The sequence below is a fragment of the Cetorhinus maximus genome, chromosome 23, assembly GCF_964194155.1.
Source record: "Cetorhinus maximus chromosome 23, sCetMax3.hap1.1, whole genome shotgun sequence".
Lineage (NCBI taxonomy): Eukaryota > Metazoa > Chordata > Chondrichthyes > Lamniformes > Cetorhinidae > Cetorhinus > Cetorhinus maximus.
The window spans coordinates 21,136,385-21,157,229 of record NC_135901.1 but is presented as its reverse complement, the minus strand read 5'-3'; the positions used below and the strand labels follow the sequence as shown (position 1 = coordinate 21,157,229).

The window sequence follows — 20,845 nt, the reverse complement described above, 5'->3', positions numbered from 1 at the left end:
TAAGAAAGGATATATTGGCCTTGGCGGTGGTTCAAAAGAGATTCACTGGACTGATTCCTGGAATGAGGGTTGACTTATCCAGAACGGCGAAACAGGTTAGGCCTTTATTCATGAGAGTTTAGAAGACTAAGGGGTGATCTTATTGAAATGTACAAGATCCTGAGGGGGCTTAAACCAGCTTATATTTCACCCCTCTCCTAATATTACTCAGTTCTGTTGAAGGGTCATGAGGACTCGAGACATCAACTCTTTTCTTCTCCGCCGATGCTGCCAGACCTGCTGAGTTTTTCCAGGTAATTCTGTTTTTGTTTTGACAGGATAGGTGTCGAGAAGACGTTTCCACTAGTGGGGAATCTTGAACTAGGGGACATAGTTACAGAATAAGGGGACACTCATTTAAAACTGAGATGCGAAGGAATTTCTTCTCTGAGAGGATAGTGAATGTCTGGAATTCTCTACCTCAGAGAGTTGTGGAGGCTGGATCACTGAAAGTATTTAAAGGTGAGGTAGATAGATTTTTAAAACATCGTGGAGCTGAGAGCTATGAGGAGCTGGCATGAAAGAGGAATTGAGGCCTGGGGCAGATCAGCCGTGATCTTATTAAATGGCGGGGCAGGCTTGAGGAGCCGAATGGCCTACTCCTGCTCCTATTTCTTATGTTCTTAATCATTTAGAAATTTTTAAAAAATTCTTCACGGGATGTGGGCATTGCTGGCTCGGCCAGCATTTATTGCCCATCCCTAATTGCCGATGAGAACTGAGTGGCTTGCTCGGCCATTTCACAGTCACCACATTGCTGTGGGTCTGGAGACACATGTAGGTCAGACCAGATAATCCTTTCCTAAAGAGCATTAGTGAACCAGATGGTTTTTTTTACATCAATCATTATTAGACTTTTAATGCCAGATTTTTGATTGAATATATATTTCACCATCTGCCATGGTGGGATTCATACCCGGTGCTCAGAGCATTACCCTGGGTTTCTGGATTATTAGTCCAGTGACAATACCATTATGCCACTGTAGGTGGGGAGGATGAATCGAAGCCAATAGTTATCACATTTACTGGAAAAGGTTTTAATATTTATTCTTGGTGGCAGCTCAACGGTTTGGTTTGCTGATTCTGATAATTCTAGTAGCTTTAGTATGTTATCTACGGTAAGTAATTAAGAAATTGGGAAAACAAGCTAATAGCTTAGGAATAGCTGGGTTAGTCAGAAACAAAAACAGAATTACCTGGAAAAACTCAGCAGGTTTGGCAGCATCGGTGGAGAAGAAAAGAGTCGACGTTTCGAGTCCACATGACCCTTCAAAATCAGTTGTAAAGAATCAATAAGGATATTCTCTTCTCAAGGTGTGGCGATCTGTAAAAAAAATTATCGAACATTATAGGAATAGCTAGCTCCCTCCCTCTCTCTCGCTTATGAAGAAAGATTCCATAGCAGCTTGCTGGGTGACAAACACAGGACAGACCTGTTCTCTCTGCCAAGTACATGTCTCTAGCACAGGCCCTGAAATGGAACATTTCTAACTCTGATATGATTCAATCTCATGACCCATACGTAAACCATATGTCTGTGTAAAGGTTCAAACAGGCTCTTTTTGGACAAGTAAGAGGTTTCAAGGTGATCCACACTCTGGCTTCAAAACCCCCACATTCTGGCTTCAACACCCACAGTTTGGCTTCAATACCCACACACTGGCTTCAACACCCACACTCTGGCTTCAACACCCACACTCTGGCTTCAACACCCACACTCTGGCTTCAACACCCACACTCTGGCTTCAACACCCACACACTGGCTTCAATACACCCACACTCTGGCATCAACACCCACACTCTGGCATCAACACCCACACTTGAGAGCTTTTTAAGCCAGTACATAGAAGGTCCTACAAGAGAGGGGGCAGACCTGGACTTAATTTTAGGAAATGAAGCCAGGCAAGTGGTAGATGTATCAGTGGGGGGACATTTTGCAGATAGTGATCATAACTCTGTTAGATTCAAGGTTGTTATGGAAAAGGACAAGGATGGGCCAGAAATCAGAGTTCTAAATTGGCGGAATGCCGACTTAAATAAGATCAGATATGATTTGGCCAGAGTGGACTGGGAACAGCTACTTTTAAGTAAATCTGCATCAGAACAGTGGGACTCATTCAAGGAGGAATTAGGGAGAGTACAGGGCCAACATATTCAAGTAAAGACAAAGGGTGGGACCAACAAATCCAGGGAACCCTGGATGTTGAGGGACATACAGGATTGGATAAAGAGAAAAAGGGAGGCTTATGGCAGATACCGAGGGCTCAAAACAGCGGAAGCCTTAGAGGAGTACAGAATGTGTCGGGGGAACTTAGAAAGGAAATTGGGAGAGCAAAAAGGTGGCATGAAAAGAACATTGGCAGCTAAAATAAAGGAAAATCCAAAGTTATTTTTCAAGTACATTAAAGAGCAAGAAGATAACTAGGGAAAGATTAAGGACCATAGTGGTAATTTGTGTGTGGAGCTGGAAGACGTAGGTAGGGCTCTAAATGAATACTTTGTGTCGGTGTTCACAAGTGAGAGGGACGGCATGGGTATGGAAATCAGGCAGAAGGACTGTGATATAATTAAAGAAATTAGCATAGAAAGGGAGGAGGTTCTAAGTGGTCTGGCAGACTTAAAAGTAGATAAATCTCCAGGCCTGGATGAAATGTATCCCAGGTTGTTGAGTGAGGCAAGGGAGGAGATAGCAGGGGCGCTGGCAATAATTTTCAATACCTCTCTGGCCACAGGAGAGGTGCCAGACGATTGGAGGACAGTCAATGTGGTACCATTATTCAAGAAGGGAGGAAAGGATAAACCAGGGAACTACAGGCCAATCAGTCTAACCTCAGTGGTAGGGAAACTATTGGAAGCAATTCTGAGGGACAGAATTAATCTACACTTGGAGAGGCAGGGATTAATCAAAGACAGTCGGCATGGTTTTGATAAGGGGAGGTCATGTCTGACCAATTTGATTGAATTTTTCAAAGAGGTGACCAGGTGTGTAGATAAGGGCAATGCATTTGACTTAGTCTACTTGGACTTCAGCAAGGCTCTTGATAAGGTCCCGCATGGGAGGCTGATAACAAAGGTAAGAGCCCATGGCAATTTGGCAAATTGGATCCAGAATTGGCTGAGTGGCAGGAAGAAGAGGTTGATGGTCGAGGGGTGTTTTTGTGACTGGATGCCTGTTGTCCAGTGAGGTTCCACAGGGATTAGTGTTGGTTCCCTTGCTGTGTGGTATATATAAACAATTTAAACTTGACTGTAGGAGGGTAAGCTCGTGAATGACATGAAAATTGATGGGATGGTAAATAGTGAGGAGGATAGCCTTAGATTACAGGAGGATATAGACGGGTTGGTCAGATGGGCTGGTCAGTGGCAAACGGAATTTAATCCAGATAAGTGTGAAGTGATGCACTTGGGCAGGACAAACAATACGCAATGAATACAGGTAAGACCCTGGAAAGTACTGAGGATCAGAGAGACCTTGGTGTGCATGTCCATGGGTCCCTTAAGATAGCGGGACAAGTAGATAATGTGGTTAAGAAGGCATATGGGATACTTGCCTTTATTAGCTGAGGCATAGAATATAAGAGCAGAGATGTTCTGCTGGAACTGTATAAAATGCTGGTTACACCACAGCTAGAGTATTGCGTGCCATTCTGGAATCTGCATTATAGGAAGGATGTGATTGCACTAGACAGAGAGTGCAGAGGAGATTTACCAGGATGTTGCCTGGGCTGGAGAGTTATTAGTTATGAGGAGAGATTGGATAGACTCGGGTTATTTTCCCTGGAGCAGAGATTTGGGGAGGACATGATTGAGGTGTATAAAATTATGAGGGGCATAGATAGGGTAGACAGGAAGGAACCTTTCCCCTTGGTGGAGGGATCAATAACCAGGGGGCATAGGTTTATGATAAGGGACAGGAAGTTTAAAGGGGATATGAGGAAGAACTTTTTCACCCAGAGGGCGTTGGGAATCTGGAACTCACTGCCTGAAAGGGTGGCAGAGGCAGAAACCCTTGTAACATTTAAGAAGTATTTGGATGTGTGCTTGGAGTGCCATGGCATACAGGACTATGGGCCTAGTGCTGGAAAATGGAATGAGAATGGTTAGATACTTGTTTGACCAGCACAGACTTGATGGGCCTAAGGGCCTTTTTCTGTGCTGTAGACCTCTATGACTCTATGAGTCACCAAGAAATCCAACAGGGAATTCAGAAGAAACATCTTCACCCAGAGAGTGGTGAGAATGTGGAACTCATTACCACAGGGAAAGGGTAAAGTGTATAGTACAGATGTCTTTCAGGGGAAGCTTGACAAGCATTTGAGATTTTTACGGCTCACTCAGGATTTTCTTCGAAAAGACATGAACCAATAAGACAACAGGAGATATTTTGATGAGATTGAGAGTGTGTGTATGGTGTCTGTGAGTGTGATTGCTGCTTTTCATTAGCTGCAATGCACCTTCCTCTATCTGAGCAGATGATGTGCATCTTAGAATCCCATCAAGTGATTTGAGTGTTAGTTCATTTATTTAACCATGGACTTTCCCCGTTCTGAGGATGGCATTGACGTTGGATTGATATCCAAAGTTAACTAATTTATTGCAGATACACCTTCAACTGGGAATCAGTGAATTAAGAGGAAAGATCCCAGACAAGCGGTTCAGAACAGTGCACTGCGGGCGCAACAGCTCAATCACTAAACTGTAAATTCCTGAAATAATCCCTGCTGTCTGCCCTGAATGAACCCATTTCACTGACAAATGTTGAAATGTTTACTCCGCACCCACAGGGTTTCATCTGTTTAAAGCCACAAACAGAAAGGTCCAGTTTTCTCCTGGAGTTTGAGACAAATCAGCTTCCAAAATGATGCAGCTGCTGCCGGGTCCTCCAACTCCGCCCCCTCGTCTTATTGGTCCTGAGCTGCCGTCAATCAGCCGGGCATTGTGATCTGGAGCATGCGCAGTACACATATGAACGGGTCATGTGGAAGCCCGTGAGAAACTGCGGGAGGGATGGAGCCGGAGGGAAAGTGTAGGCCCCAAACCCGCCTTCTCCACAGTAACAAACAGGCAGTCGTGTCAAATGTAAAGTGGGTGAGAAACGGCCGAGTGCGGAATAGTAATGGAGCCGGTGGGTTTGTGCCAACCCTTCACACACCCAGGATGGAGGCCTCAAATCCCAGATAAGAAGCTCCCGCATGCGCCCTGCTGAATATTGACCTTATTAAGATGGCGGCCGTTAACTCGGGCCTGTGACCGCGAAAAATAGCGATTGTTCCTCGGTCACAGGCCCGAGTTAACGGCCGCCATCTTAATAAGGTCAATATTCAGCAGGGCGCATGCGCGGTCATCCGTGTCCCTGTCAGCCGGAGAGAATGCTGTGCATTTCTATCCTGGACTGACAGGGATGGATTTAGAAACTCCTTTTACAGGGGGTTAGAAGGGGAGGATTTACACACAGCAAACTCAAACCAAAAATGAGGTTCATCTCTTTTGATATAGGTTTTTAAAATTGTGAATGGGGTGGCCTATCCAATACTGGGAGCCTTCTTCAGCTCTCTGCCCAAAGGCAGCTCTGACTGACAGCCTCACAATCACCACACGGGTCGGGGAAGGAGGCAGGTCCAGAATCCACCCCAGCCGGAATGGGGATTTAATCCTGTGCAGTTGGCACCAATCGGATCCACACCGGTCATCCAGCCAACCAGCTGCCCATGGAATCCATGTTGTTGTGCAACAGACACTTCTACATGCATGTTGTAACCTGGAGCTATGGATAGTGATGGGAGAGGTTCCAGTTTCTTTCCAGCTCATGTGGATGACCAGAAATCTCTCCCATTGTTATTGTCTGCCATTAGTATATGTCGGCAGGATTTACAGGTTGATACTCAATCTGTTTGGCTGAATAATAAACGCACCTTCGTTAGCCATCAAGTCCTGGGGTGGGACTTGAACCTGGAGCTTCAGGCTCAGAGGCAGGGGCACTTCCACTGCACCACAACCTCCTGAAAACACCATATAGACTAATAAATCCAACAGGGAAATAGGAGATCTTTTTTTCCTCAGACAGTAGTTAAAATATGAAACTCACTACTACTGGAAGTGGTTGACACAAATAACTTAAGATGCTTTCAAAAGGAAACTAGGTGAGAACATGAGAGAAAAGGGATTCAAAAGATATGCTCAAAGGCTGAGATGAGGTTGGCATAACAGCAGGAGACTCGTGTGGATTGGAAACTCTCGCAGCGACCGGATGGGCCAAATGACCTGTTTGTTTAATGTATATTATGTGTAATTCATTGTAAACGTATCTTACAGGGTGTTAGAAGAGGAGGATTTGCAGTCAGGAAAAACAAACCAAACCTCATGTCAAAATCTGAAAGTCACTCAATTCATCGGGATCTGAAGGGATTTAATTGACCATCTCAGCTGGAAACTGGTGAGAGGCCGTTCACCTGCTCCTGTGTGAAGGGATTGATACAGCTGGTAAACATGCTGACACGACAGCGAACTCACAATAGCGAGAGACCGTTCACCTGCTCCATGTGTGGGAAGAAATTCATGTGTTCATTCAACCTGCTGGCGCACCAGCTCGATTACATTGATGAGCATCCTCTTCAATGCTCTGACTCTGAGAAAAGCTTTGAAACCTCTGAGGAACTGGTCCAACACCAGCGAGTTCACACTGACAAGAGGCCGTTCAGCTGCTCTTACTGTGGGGAGTCGTTCAGCGAGTCAGTGCATCTCACTGAGCACCAGCCAGTTCACACCAAGGACAGGCCGTTCAGCTGCTCCCAGTATGGGAAGAGATTCACTCAGTCCTCCCATTACACTGAGCACCAATTGGTTCACTTGGAAAAGAGACCTTTTAAATGTACTGAATGTGAGAAGACCTTTAAAAGAAGCATTAATCTGCTGAGACACCAGTGCATTCACACTGGGGAAAGGCCGTTCCCCTGCTCGGTGTGTGGGAAGAGATTCACTCATTCATTCCACCTTATGATACATAAGCGAGTTCACACTGGAGAGAGACCATTCACCTGCTCCTTGTGTGGGAAGGGATACAGTCGGTCATCTGATCTTATGATACACAAGCGATTTCACTCTGGGGAGAGACCGTTCAGCTGCTCCGAGTGTGGGAAGGGATTCACTCGTTCAACCCAGCTTTCAATGCACAAGCGAATTCACGCTGGGGAGAGACCATTCCCTTGCTCTGTGTGGGAAGAGATTCACTCAGTCATCCACCCTGCTCACACACAAGAGAGTTCACACCGGGGAGAGACCGTTCATCTGCTTCGTGTGTAGGAAGAGCTTCCCTCGGTTGAGCCACGTTTTGATACACGAGCGCATTCACAACGGGGAGAGGCCGTACATTTTCCCCGTGTGCGGGAGGGGATTTACTTGTTTACACCACCTGCTGAGACACCAGCCTGTTCACACCGGGGAGAGGGCGTTCATGTGCTCCGTGTGTGGGAAATGTTTCACTGAGTCGTCCATCCTCCAGAGACACCAACGCATCCACACTGGGGAGAGTCCGTTCACCTGCTCCGTGTGTGGGAAGAAATTTGCTCAGTCATTTGATCTGAGACACGAGCGAGTTCACACCAGGAAGAGGCTGCTCACCTGCTCCGTGTGTGAGAAGAGATTTACTCGCTCATTCAGCCAGCTGAAACACCAGCAACTTCACATGTCACTGACAAAGTTGGATTGTGTTGTTGCTGCTGAGGACCATGAGCAGGACTGAACCTTTTCTCCTTTCTAACTTCAGATTATTTCAATTCTCAGACCTTCAGTTATTCTCAAGGACAATTCCCAGCTCCCCATACCTTCCAGAGTATTTTCCCTAGCCTTGGGATCCAGGGAAGGTATCAGTGACACACGTGGGATCACTAAACACAAAACCCAATCTATTAATCACTTTCAGGTCCTGGAGTTAGTGTGTGTCCCACAGCATCTCTCTCACCTTTGAACATCACACCTGTAAAGGAGGTTTAAATTTAAATCCTCATAAACTTAACAGGAACCAGCAGGCTGATGAGACTCTGTTAAACTGTTAGCGTGCTCCTGTACTGCTCTGTTTTTTGCCTGTAATGGAAAATGCCTGAATTCTTTGTCCCAGTGGAACCTTTGCTGTTATGAAATGTGGGAGAATATTAATGAGTCTCTCATACTTGCCCACGATTGCTGCAATTGTGAAGAAAGGGGATGTGTAAAGAGCTGGTCTTCGTATGGAGATGTGAACCAAGGAAATGGTATCTGTGTGTGATAGTAACACAGCCTTGTGCTCACACTCAGAACAATGCACAGATATCCTTGTGGTTATGGTTTGAGCAGGGTCAGATCATGGATGTAGTGAACAAGTTAATTATAAATATCTCCAGTGTAGCTGCAGCTGTTTAGATCAGAGCTGGGGAGAAGAGAGCTCTGAATCCACTGTATTATCTGTTCTCTGGATCGGGTAACTACATTTTTTCAATATAACGGTGTTTTATTCAAGAAATACATTCACAGCTCAAAGGCTGAATTGTAACTTACAGCAAGAAAGCTCATAAAATTAAATGTAGAGACTATATAATCTAGTTAAAAACATGGGAATATGTGACAATCTGTAATAACAAAAATCGGCAAACAAATGCAGTAGGTAACAGGGAAGAGGTGGACGAGATATTAGAGGAAGGAATATTGAATTAAACTTATATTAAAATTACACACCAATCCATCATTCCTATATTACAGGCTCTGAAGTATATAAAATGATGACATTTATAAGTACTTCATTGAGGACCGGAACCATGTAAGGAATTACTCTGTCTGTATCATTGCAGTGCTGTTAATAAAGTCAGGAAAAGACAATCTGATGTTGTGAGCTTGATTATCTGGTGTCTGAAACCACAAAATTCAATATTTAGAGTCAACAAGATGAACAAGGAAACACATCACAGCTCAATATTCCAGCTCGATATTCACAGGCGAAAGTTTGTTATCGAACACCTCAAGTGGACAGAACAGAGGAAGATCCCAACTTGTAAGAAACACTTGAATCATTTGTAAATATCTTTCAAATGTTGACAGGTTCCAACTGTCAGTTTCCATTACATTGAAGTTAACGGAAGGTGAGAGAGGTTAAAGGTTCCCTGTAGAAATGCAACTTCTTGTTATTGCCTTACATTGGTAGACCCAAGAATATCACACAAACATTTTAAATCCTCGTACCATAATTACCACAGTCATTTTCAGACTGGAAACTTAAACCTGCCGTTTCACTCTCAGTCAGGAACAGATCACAGTTTTACACCAATCTCTGATTTGACAGCACATTTCCAGCATTCACCGTTGTTCTTCCTGACTCTAAACCCAATTGTGAAGGAGCCTTCTGTTCTGTGTCTAGGAGTTCTGAACCATGGAAGAGAGCGGCTATGACACGTTTCTTCCACACCTCAGGATTAACCCATAAGTTCAGTCCTGGATGTGATTAACAGCAGCAATAAGGACACAACACAAACCCAGTCGTCACTAGTGGACTTGTTGAAGTCTCAGCAGGTGGGATGAATCAATGATTCCTTTCCCACACATGGAGCAGGTGAATGGCCTCTCCCCTGTGTGAACTCGCTGGTGTTGCAGCAGGATGAATGCCCGAGAGAATCCTTCCCACACACAGAGCAGATGAATGGCCTCTCTCCAGTGTGAGTGTGTTGGTGTCTCAGCAGATCAGTGCTGTTTTTAAAGCTCTCCTCACAGTCAGAACATTTAAAAGTTCTCGTATCAGAGTGAACTCGCTGGTGTCTCAGGAGGTTGGATGAATGAGTGAATCCCTTCCCACACACACAGCAGATGAATGGCCTTTCCCCAGTGTGAACCCGCTGATGTATTGTGAGATCAGATGATGTCATGAACCCAGTCCCACATTGACAGCATCTGAATGGCCTCTCGTCAGTGTGAACACGTTGATGGCGCATCAGTTCCCTGGAACTTTTATAGCACTTTTTGCAATCTGGGCATTTAAAAGGTCTCTCATCAGAGTGAACTGGCTGGTGTTTCAGCAGGGTGGATGAATCGACAAATCCCTTCCCACACTTGTGGCAGGTGAACGGCCTCTCCCCAGTGTGAACTCGCTGGTGTATCAGTAGGCTGGAAGAACTAGTAAATCCCTTCCCACACTCGGAGCAGGTGAATGGCCTCTCCCCAGTGTGAATCCACTGGTGTTTCAGCAGGGTGGGTGACCTAGTGAATCCCTTCCCACATTCAGAGCAAGTGAACGGTCTCTCCCCAGTGTGATTTCTCTGGTGTGTATGTAGGCTGGATAACTGAGTGAATCCCTTCCCACACTCGGAACACATGAATGGCCTCTCCCCAGTGTGAATGCGTTTATGAATTTCCAGGTCAGATGGGTAATTGAATCCCTTCCCACAGTCTCCACATTTACACGGTTTCTCCATGACATTGGGGTCCTTGTGTCTCTCCAGGTTGGATGATCAGTTGAAGTCTCGTTCACACAGAAGATGTGTATGGTTTCTCCCCACTGTGAATGGTGTGCTGTTTTTTCAGGCTGTGTAACTGGTTAAAGCTCTTTCCACAGTCAGTGCACTGGAACACTCTCACTTGGATGTGTGTGTCTGGGTGATTTTCCAGTCACACTGATGTTTGAAATCTTTTCCCACAAACAGAACAGACAAACATTTCTCTTTTCACATTAAAAGGCGGATGATATTCAAGTCCTGATGAATCGAAAGACTCAGATCTTGAAATTATGTTTGGTTTGAGTTTCCTGCTTGCCAATCCTCACCTAACAATACCCTGTAAAAAGAGGCCACAAAAGTCATCATGTCAGTCCAGGATAGAAATTCAGAACAGACAATTCAAGTTTCTGTGTAACATGTTTTCCCTCAAAGCTGTAAAACCCCATCCCACACCCCATCTTCCCTGTGCAGATTCCAGTTAAGTTTCTGTCCTCCATTCCCAGTTTTCTCCCTCCCTCTCCTCTGGCTGGGTCCAGTTCTCCAGCTCTTGTGTGCAAACTGAGAATAAAAATCAATTAATCAATCATTTTCTCTCCTGGTCACTGGGACCCTGAAGCCCTGATTACCCAATGTCCCCTTACCAAGATGGCCAGGGATGCACCCGGCTGGCTGAACAAGGCCCGCCCTCCTCTCTCAAATGGCAACCGGTAGTCTGGGTAACCTGGGCATGTCACCAGGAAGGGAGCCCCACCTCCCATGTCTGCCTATTTCTTAGGCAGTCGATCTGGATCAAGGATGACTTGTTTCCACTCTGATTTGATGGGTTCTGAAATGGCTTAAAAGTCCAATGCCTGATCTACAGACACTGCTACATGCAGGGCAGGTAGTGCCTAAAGGGTTGGGTAGATGGGTGGTTTGGAGGATTGTGCACTCTCTCAATTGCCTCAACTTCACCTCTGTGTGTTCCCGACCAAGTTTCTCAATGTATTCGATGCCTTCCCAAATGAGCCTTCTCCGTTTTAACCAGTCACAATCCAGGGTCTCCCATGAGTTGGTGGGGATATCTGATCTCTTCAAGGGTGTGTTAAGGAGATTACTAAAGTGTTTCTGCTGACCTCCTGAGAGTCTCCTGCTGTGACTTGAGTTCCGAGTACAGCAGTTGCTTTGGGTGTCTGGTGTCAGGAATACGAACAACATGTCCCACCCAGCAGAGCCTGTTTAGAATGATTAGCGCCTCAGTGATGGGCAAGTTGGCTTGGGAGAGGACGCTGCTGTTGGACCGCCTTTCTTGCCACTGGATTTGGAGGATCTTGTGAAGGCACCGCTGGTGGGACTTCTCCAGTGTTCTGAGGTGCGTGATGTAGATTGTCCAAGTCTCCGAAGCCTTTAGGAGCACGGGGATCACAGCTGCCCGGTAAGCCAGGGTCTGAGTCTCGGGTTTGACATCCTGGTCCTCAAATGCTCTGTTCATCATTCGGCTGAAGGCTGAGCTGGAACATTAGAGGTGGTGATGAATTTTGTCGTCTATGTCTGCCTTCATCAAGAGGAGGCTCCCAAGATACAGAAAATGGTCCATATTTCGAGGGTTCACCATTGTTCTTCAGCGACGGAGTGGGGAGTGGGGTGGCAGTGCTGGTAGGTAGTAAAACCCACAAGATAATGTGGGGAGATCCAACAACTCGTGGACACCAACATGTGTGGTTTCCTCAGCGCTGTCATGACAATCTAGGACCCAAGCACTCAAGGACCAACCTCCCTGACCAAACATGGAGGGAGCTCATCAAGGACAGAGAGTCAGCCAGTGCTCACTGGATAGAATATTCTGAAGAGCTCCTCAATCAAGACACTGCCTTTGACTTGAATGTCCTCAACTCCACTCCTCAATAACCCGTCTGGCTCAGCCTCAGTGCTGTCACGTCCAGCACGAAAATGAAAAAACATTTAACAGCTGAAAACAACAAGACTTCGAGAGCAGATGAACCTGCTGAAATTCTGAAACAGGATGGTGTTACACTCCTGGCATGGCTGCACAACCTCATATCCCTCATCAGTGAAGAGGAGTCCATGTCGGGGAATCTCTGGTACACTGCGATTGTGACTATATTCAGGAAGGGAGATAAATCCATTTGCAGTAATTACAGAAGAGTCTCCCTGCTGCCTGCCACAGGGAAGATCATTGCAAGGATCCTCCTCAATCACCTCTTAATGGCCAAAGAGCCCCTTCCAGGTTCACAGTGTGGTTTCCCCCATCAAAAGGCACCACAAACATGATCCTTACTGTGTGGCAAACCCAAGAAAATTGCAAGGAACAGCGCCAACTGCTGTACTTGACCTTTTCTGTCCTCACAAAAGCCTTTTACACAGTCAAACTGTGACGTTTTATCCCGTATCCTCCTCAAATTTGCCACCATCTTCTGCCTACTCCACAATGACATGAAAGCCATGAACCTCATCAACAGAACCACCACAGACTGTATCTCAGTGAAGACTGGGATCAGACAAGGCTGTGTCATTGCACCAACCCTCTTCTCCATTTTCCTCTCTGCATTTCACCTTGAGCAAATTACCCGTGGGCGTGGCGATAATCTACAGAGCAGACGGGAAACCTACAGCACCTTCAAAAAAAACCCAGAATTAGTCCAAGCTCAGACATTGAGCTCCAGTGTGCTGATACCAGATTTCTATGTTAAATCCATCCAACTGCCTTGATTCCATGACCATTAATACTCTCTTGCCTCACAAACGTCCGGCAATCTGTGTTATTTATTTTCAATTGTCTGAATCTCAACAGAATTCCAGATTTCCACTATATTTTCTGTGAACTGATTTCTAACATTGTTCCTGAACAGCCGAGTCTCAGTTACACAAATAAATATCACTGATTTGTACATTTAAATGGTAACAATTATTTTACTCTTAACTAGATATGCAACAAAATTTCAAAGAAATATAATTTTAGTAAAATACGGTGTATGCTGGAAATCTGAAATAAAAACAGAAAGTTATGGAAATCCTCAGCAGGTTTGGCAGCTTCTCTGAAGAGAGAGAAACAGATTTAACATTTCCAATCCAATATGATTCTTCTTCAGAACTGAGTATTTCCAGCATTCTGATTTCATTTTAAACACATAATTGATGTAAACTTTATTGTCCTTACAGGTATCTGGATGTAAATCTGATTTCAGACCTTCCTCTGAACAGTTTTCAAACTGACTCCACCTTATTGTCCATTCCTTCACTAAAGACCCGGATGGAAAACCCTCAGCACAAGATGGCGGCGGCCGGTTGCCCGGGTAACCCGGGCCTGTCACCGGGGAGGAAGCCCCATCCTCATTCACCCGTTCCCTCACTAAGATGGCCGCCCATACGCCCGGCTCCCTGAACAGACTCGCTTTCCTCTCCCAAGATGGCGACGGCCGGTGAGCCCGGCTCCCACTGCGCAGGTGCAGTGTGGGTGTGCGCTCTGAGCATGCTCAGTGTCAGTCATGGTGACAGAGTGAGGAGGATCGGACGGTTCGGGAGGCGGGAGGAGATTGTGAGCACAGGGTAGGAATGGAAACCGCGGCTGGACTGGGAACTGGATCAACTTCTGGGGTAGGCCCCAGGCCCCGTGTTTACCCCGCGGTGACAGGCCCTGGGGGGAGGGAGCGATGGAGCCGGTGGCTGGACGGAGAGGATTTGGAAACACTTTGTGGATCCGCAAAGCGGCCGCTCAGTTAGTGGTTAATGGAGATCAGAAACCCAGAGTCAGAGTGTCGAACCCTACATTGGGTGGTTGTTTTATTAAATATCGTTATTTATTATTTATTTACTGAAGACTATGTTCATATTTATTTAAAAATAAGTCATTTTATGGCATCTGTGAAAAGACCTATTAAAATACAATCCCCTGATGTATTTCTGATGAGAATTTGACTGACAGGATTTTGGGGAACAGTCAATCCTAACATGATTGTGTTTTAATTTACTCCCTGATACCAGATTTCAGCTTGTATTTCAAAACTTAATTTAGAATGTCAGTCCAGCAGCAAATGGTAAAATGAGATATAAGACACCAGCTGCACTTAAAAGCGACTCTCGCTTTCCACGACTCACACTGTCTTTGTGTTGATGCAGGAAGTACTTCCCCTGGTGTTGTAGCACAAATAAATGCAGCCTTTCTAGGGAAAGTGCGGTGTGCGGTGAACAGGAGCAGCCGGAGGCCGCGGACACACGTAGAGCTATGCCCAAGAATAAAGGTAAGGGAGGTAAGAACAGGCGACGTGGTAAGAATGAAAATGAGTCCGAGAAACGTGAGCTGGTGTTTAAAGAAGATGGTCAGGAATATGCCCAGGTGATTAAGATGCTGGGCAATGGACGTTTGGAAGCCATGTGTTTTGATGGTGTGAAGAGGCTTTGCCATATTCGAGGGAAGCTGAGAAAGAAGGTTTGGATAAACACGTCAGACATTATATTGGTTGGGTTGAGAGATTATCAGGATAATAAGGCTGATGTCATCCTGAAATATAATGCGGATGAGGCAAGAAGTTTAAAAGCCTAAGGTGAACTTCCAGAGCATGCCAAAATCAATGAAACAGACACCTTTGGACCTAGTGATGATGATGAAATCCAGTTTGACGATATTGGGGACGATGATGAGGACATTGATGATATCTAAAGTGGGATTCCAACCTTGTACCAAGCTTCCTTTTGAATTGAATTCTTTTTTGTGGATGAGTTGATTCATGACTGATGTATCTAAGAAACCCATTCTGTAACTTTTTTTGTTTTAAAAATCTTTTAGTGTATTTATATTCTTTGTCACAAGAGAATAAAAAGGCTTTAGTGTGAGGATGAGTTTGGTAAAAAGTGCAACTTTGCAATAAAATGTTAAACCTGAAAAAAAAAAGCAGCCTTTTTAGGGAACAGGCTCATGTTGGCGGTCGTCATGTTTCAGCGGCAAGCAGAGTACATGTGTGGCCAATGTGGTAATGCAACACAGAATGGGTGGGACTTTGGGGTCCTGTGACTAGGAGAGAAAATTATTGACTCTTGATTTGACTCTCCCTCTACATACGGGCTGGCAAACTGAACTCAGCCAGAGTGGGGATCAGGGGGTGTGGAGACTGGGAGTGCAGCCATGAAATGGTGGAGATGGTGCGATGAGTTTGGATTTCAGCCCAGGGAGGAGGGAGAGTGTGTGGGACGAGGATTTACAGCTTTTGGGTAAATGAGAGGAAAAATCTTCCATACAAAGTAGAATTGTCTGTTCTGAATTAATTTTGTGAATTCCTTTTCCAGGGTTTTTGAAGAGGAAGATTTACAGGCAGGAAACTCAAACTAAACTTCACGTCAAGATCTGACAGAGCCACATGCTTCATCATGACCTAAATATCATTGGCTTTTGACTGTGGAAAGAGAAATGTTACCCTGTTCTGTCTTTGGAAGAAGATTTCAAAATTCAGTACGAGTAAAAAAGCACCAAGAGACACACATATACCTGAGTGAGAGTGTTCCAGGCACTGACTGTGGAAAGAGCTTTAACCAGTTATCCTGCCTGAAAAAACATCACACCATTCACAGTGGGGAGAAACCGTACATGTGTTCTGTCTGTGGGCGAGGCTTCAACTGATTGTCCAACCTGGAGAGACACAAGAGCACCGGCACCATGGAGAAACCATGGAAATGTGGGGACTGTGGGAAAGGATTCAATTATCCATCCCGACTGGAAATCCATAAACGCAATCACATTGGGGCTGGCACCCTGGAGAAACCGTGGAAATGTGAGGAATGTGGGAAAGGATTCAATTATCCATACCTGCTGGAAATCCATCGACGCAGTCACACTGGGGAGAAGTCATTCACCTGCTCTGAGTGTGGGAAGGGATTCACTTTGTCATCCCACCTGCTGTCACACCAAAGTATTCACACTGAGGAGAGACCTTTCAGCTGCACTTACTGTGAAAAGAAGTTCTCGTGTTCATCTAACCTCAACGCACATCAGCGAGTTCATACAGGGGAGAGGCCATTCACCTGCTCCTTGTGTGGGAAGGATTTCACTGGGCCATCCGGTCTTTGGTCACACCAGCGAATTCACGCAGGGGAGAAGTCATTCACCTGTTCTGTGTGTGGGAAGGGATTTACTCTTTCATCTAACCTGTTGTCACACCAGCGAGTTCACACTGAGGAGAGACCATTCAGCTGCACTTACTGTGGAAAGAGATTCAGGTCTTCATCCAACCTCAATGCACACAAGCGAGTTCACACGGGGGAGAGGCCATTCACCTGCTCTATGTGTGGGAAGGATTTCACAAATTCATCCAGCCTTCTGTCACACCAGCGAATTCACACTGAGGATAAGCCATTCAGCTGTACTCACTGTGGAAAGAGTTTCAGGCAGTTATCAATTCTCACTGCTCACCAAAGCACTCACACTGGGGAGAGACCATTCACCTGCTCTGTGTGTGGGAAGGGATTCACTCAGTCTGGCAGCCTGCATTTACACAAACTCACTCACACTGGGGAGAGGCCGTTCACCTGCTCTGAGTGTGGGAAGGGATACACTCGGTCATCCCACCTGCTAACACACCAGCGAGTTCACAAGTGTCTGCAGGGGTTGGATTCTGGTGTTATTGCTCCTGTAAATAACACCCAGGACTGATAGTCTGACAATATTAGGTTTGTTTCTGCTGATGTTAACAACCCCTATAATTAGCTGGAGTTTAATATTCTGGACCTGTTGCTGATTTTCAGGGCTGTGATGCCCCTTTTCAAAAGCACCACCTGTGATATTTTGTTTTAATTCAAGGACTCTCAACTGGAACTTTTACTTCAATCCTAAATTGATTTTTGGTACAAAATCTACAATTCAGTGTCTGAAAAGTTCCACTGATTAACATCTCCAATTCGAAAGTGCTGATTAATCCTTACTGACGATTCTTACTGACTTACACATTCTTCTCAGTGACACCCCCATTATGATATTAAGTTATCAAGGAACATAAAACAACATACAGTTCTTTGGTAGTGCAAAACTTAAATATTTCTGAAAAGGGAGACATGTTGCCGAAGGTTTTCATCTTGTACTGATCAGGACAAACACAAGAATGCCAAATTTCAAATGATCACAACAACATCTACTACAGGGGAAACCGGTGCTGATTGGTTGGCAAGTGAACTATGATTGGCTGAGGCGTTGCCATGGGGAAATCAACATGAATCTATAGGTTCCCAAACTTCTGGGTTATTCAAAAAAGGTGCAAGGCATGAAAACATTCCTTTGGTTTGTAGGGAGTGGGTCACTGCATATGAATGTATGTCACTTCTAGAAAACAGAAATGAGCCATGTTACAAGATTGACTGATTACCTTAAATTGGTTGTTAGTGTAGCTATTAGCACACTCTGGATTGTTCAGCAGGTGTTGTTCAATGGTGGAATTGCATCTAACAGTAGACGTGTTTTTGGTTTTGCAAGCGCGGGCTGGTACTCTACCTATTAGGGAGAAGCGAAGGAACATGCTGTTTGATTCAATCAGTCAATCACTGGGATGTACGTCCTTCATACCTGGCACTGCACTGGCACTGAAATTCATACACAATATTGCTCAGTTATGTAGTTGGTAGAACCTCTTTTTGGACTGATGCCCACATCCTGTTAGTGCTAGTCAGAGTAGAAATAGCAGGATATATCGGATTAATACATGGCTGAAGAGATGATGTGAGGGGGAGGGTTTCAGATTCCTGGGACATTGGAACTGATTCTGGGGGAGGTGAGACCAGTACAAATTAGACAGGTTACACCTGGGCAGGATCGGGACTGATGTCCTAGGGGGAATATTTGCTTGAGTGGTTGGGGAGGGTTTAAACTACAATGGCAAGGGGAATGGGAACCTATGCAAGCAGCCAGAGGAGGAGGAATCAAGGACAAGAACAAAATACAGAAAGGGGAATAAGAAAAGTGATAGGCAGAGAAATCAAGGGCAAGAATCAAAGCGGGCCTCAGTGAAAAATAGTGGGAACGGGACAAGTAACGTTAAAAAGACAAGTCTTAAGGCTTTGTGCCTTAACGCGAGGAGCATTCGCAATAAAGTGGATGAATTAACCACGCAAATAGATGTAAAAAGGTATGATATAGTTGGGATTACGGAGACATGGCTGCAGGGTGACCAGGGATGGGAACTGAACATCCAGGGGTATTCAGTTTAGGAAGGTCAAACAAAAAGGAATAGGCAGTGGAGTCGCAATGCTGGTTAAAGAGGAAATGAACGCAATAGTGAGGAAATATATTAGCTCTGATGATGTGGAATCTGTATGGGTAGAGCTGAGAAACACCAAGGGGCAAAAAACGTTAGTGGGGGTTGTATATAGACCCCCAAACTGTAATGGCAATTACAGTTGGGAATGGCATTAAACAGGAAATTAGAGACGCATGCAACAAAGGAACATCTGTAATTATGGGTGACTTTAATCTGCATATAGATTGGGCAAATCAAATTAGTAACAATACTGTAGAGGAGGAATTCCTGGAGTGTATACGGGATGGTTTTCTGGACTAATACGTTGAGGAACCAACTAGAGAACAGGCCATCCTTGACTGGGTATTGTAATGAGAAAGGAATAATTAGCAATCTAGTTGTACAAGGCCTCTTGGGGATGAGCGGCCGTAATATAATAGAATTCTTCATCAAGATGGAGAGTGACATAGTTGATTCTGAGACTAGGGTCCAGAATCTTAACAAAGGAAACTACAATGGTATGAGATGCGAGTTGGCAATGATGGATTGGGAAACGTTACTTAAAGGGATGATGGTGGATAGGCAATGGCAAACATTCAAAGAGCGTAGATTTCCAGCATTCGCAGTATTTTGCTTTTATCTAATTGTTTATTCCTGTCTGGCGCAAAAGTAAAACAGGAAACGTGGCCAAACCATGGCTTACAAGGGAAATTAGAGATAGTATTAGATGCAAGAAAGAGGCATACAAATTGGCCCGAAAAAACAACAAACCTGAGGATTGGGTGCACTTTAGAATTCAGCAAAGGAGGACCAAGGGATGATTAAGAAGGGGAAAATAGAGTACGAGAGTAAGCTTGCGGGGAACATAAAAACTGACTGTAAAAGTTTCTATAGGTATGTGAAGAGAAAAAGATTGGTGAAGACAAATGTAGTCCCTTACAGTCAGAAACAGGGGAATTTATAATGGGGAACAAAGAAATGGCTGACCAACTAAATAAATACTTTGGTTCTGTCTTCACAAAGGAGGACACAAATAACATACCAGAAATTTTGGGGAACACAGGGTTTAGTGTGAGGGAGGAACTGAAAAAAATCAGTATGAGTAGGGAAATGGTGTTGGAGAAATTGATGGGATTGAAAGCCGATAAATCCCCAGGGCCAGATAATCTACATCCCAGGGTACTTAAATAAGTGGCCCTAGAAATAGTGGATGCATTGGTGGTCATCTTCCAAGATTCTAGAGAGTCTGGAACAGTTCCTGCAGATTGGAGGGTAGCTAATTTAACCCCACTATTTAAAAAGGGAGGTAGAGAGAAAACAGTGAATTATAGACCAGTCAGCCTGACGTCGGTAGTGGGGAAAGTTCTAGAGCCCATTATGAGATTTAATAGCTGAGTACGTGGAAAACAGTGGCAGCATCGGACAGAGTCAGCATGGATGTACGAAAGAGAAGTCATGCTTGACAAATCTACTGGAGTTTTTCGAGGATGTAACTCGTAGAGTTGGTGAGGGGGAGACATTGGATGTGGTTTATTTGGACTTTCAGAAGGCTTTCGACAAACTCCCACATAAGAGATTAGCGTGTAAAATTAAAGCACATGGGATTGGGGGCAGTGTATTGAGATGGATAGAAAACTGTTGGCAGACAGGAAACAAAGAGTAGGAATAAACTGGTCTTTTTCTGAATGGCAGGCAGTGACCAGTGGGGTACTGCGGGGATCGGTGCTGGGATCCCAGCTTTTCACAATATATATATTAATGATTTAGATGAGGGAACTAAATGTAATATCTCCAAATTTGCAGATGACACAAAGCTGGGTAGGAGGGGGAGCTGTGAGGAGGATGCAGAGATGCTTCAATGTGATTTGGACAGGCTGAGTGAGTGGACAAATGCATGGCAGATGCAATATAATATGGATAAATGTGAGGTTATCCATTTTGGTAGCAATAACAGGAAGGCAGATTATTATCTGAATGGCTATAAATTGAGAGAGGGGAATGTATAACGAGATCTGGGTGTCCTTGTACACCAGTCGCTGAAGGTAAGCATGCAGGTGCAGCAGGCGGTAAAGAAGGCAAATGGTATGTTGGCCTTCATAGCGAGAGGATTCGAGTACAGGAGCAGGGATGCCTTGCTGCAAT

General features: G+C 44.9%; 4 protein-coding genes and 2 pseudogenes across 5 annotated transcripts in view; 3 read left to right on the top strand and 3 right to left on the bottom strand.

The window, feature by feature from the left end:
* Window positions 1-20,845, bottom strand: part of LOC144697346 (uncharacterized) — a 407,771-nt gene that overhangs the window by 305,027 nt on the left and 81,899 nt on the right. The window lies entirely within an intron of this gene.
* LOC144697172 (uncharacterized) overlaps window positions 1-20,845 on the bottom strand; it is a 138,895-nt gene that overhangs the window by 81,779 nt on the left and 36,271 nt on the right. The window lies entirely within an intron of this gene.
* On the top strand, window positions 6,526-8,628 carry LOC144696968 (uncharacterized; annotated as a pseudogene). Its single transcript, XR_013580286.1, has one exon. The product of XR_013580286.1 is annotated as an uncharacterized LOC144696968 (transcript).
* On the bottom strand, window positions 8,392-13,708 carry LOC144697093 (uncharacterized). The gene is made up of 2 exons (XM_078568910.1): window positions 13,648-13,708; window positions 8,392-10,827 (listed from the first exon to the last, which is right to left on the bottom strand). Exon 2 carries the CDS (start codon window positions 10,467-10,469, stop codon window positions 9,567-9,569), a length of 903 nt encoding a protein of 300 aa, XP_078425036.1. The 5' UTR covers window positions 10,470-10,827; window positions 13,648-13,708; the 3' UTR covers window positions 8,392-9,566.
* LOC144698236 (uncharacterized) lies at window positions 14,009-17,130 on the top strand. Its single transcript, XM_078570221.1, has 2 exons — window positions 14,009-14,084; window positions 15,771-17,130. The coding sequence occupies exon 2, from the start codon at window positions 16,138-16,140 to the stop codon at window positions 17,128-17,130; it is 993 nt and encodes a 330-aa protein (XP_078426347.1). The 5' UTR covers window positions 14,009-14,084; window positions 15,771-16,137.
* On the top strand, window positions 14,666-15,378 carry LOC144698237 (eukaryotic translation initiation factor 1A, X-chromosomal-like; annotated as a pseudogene).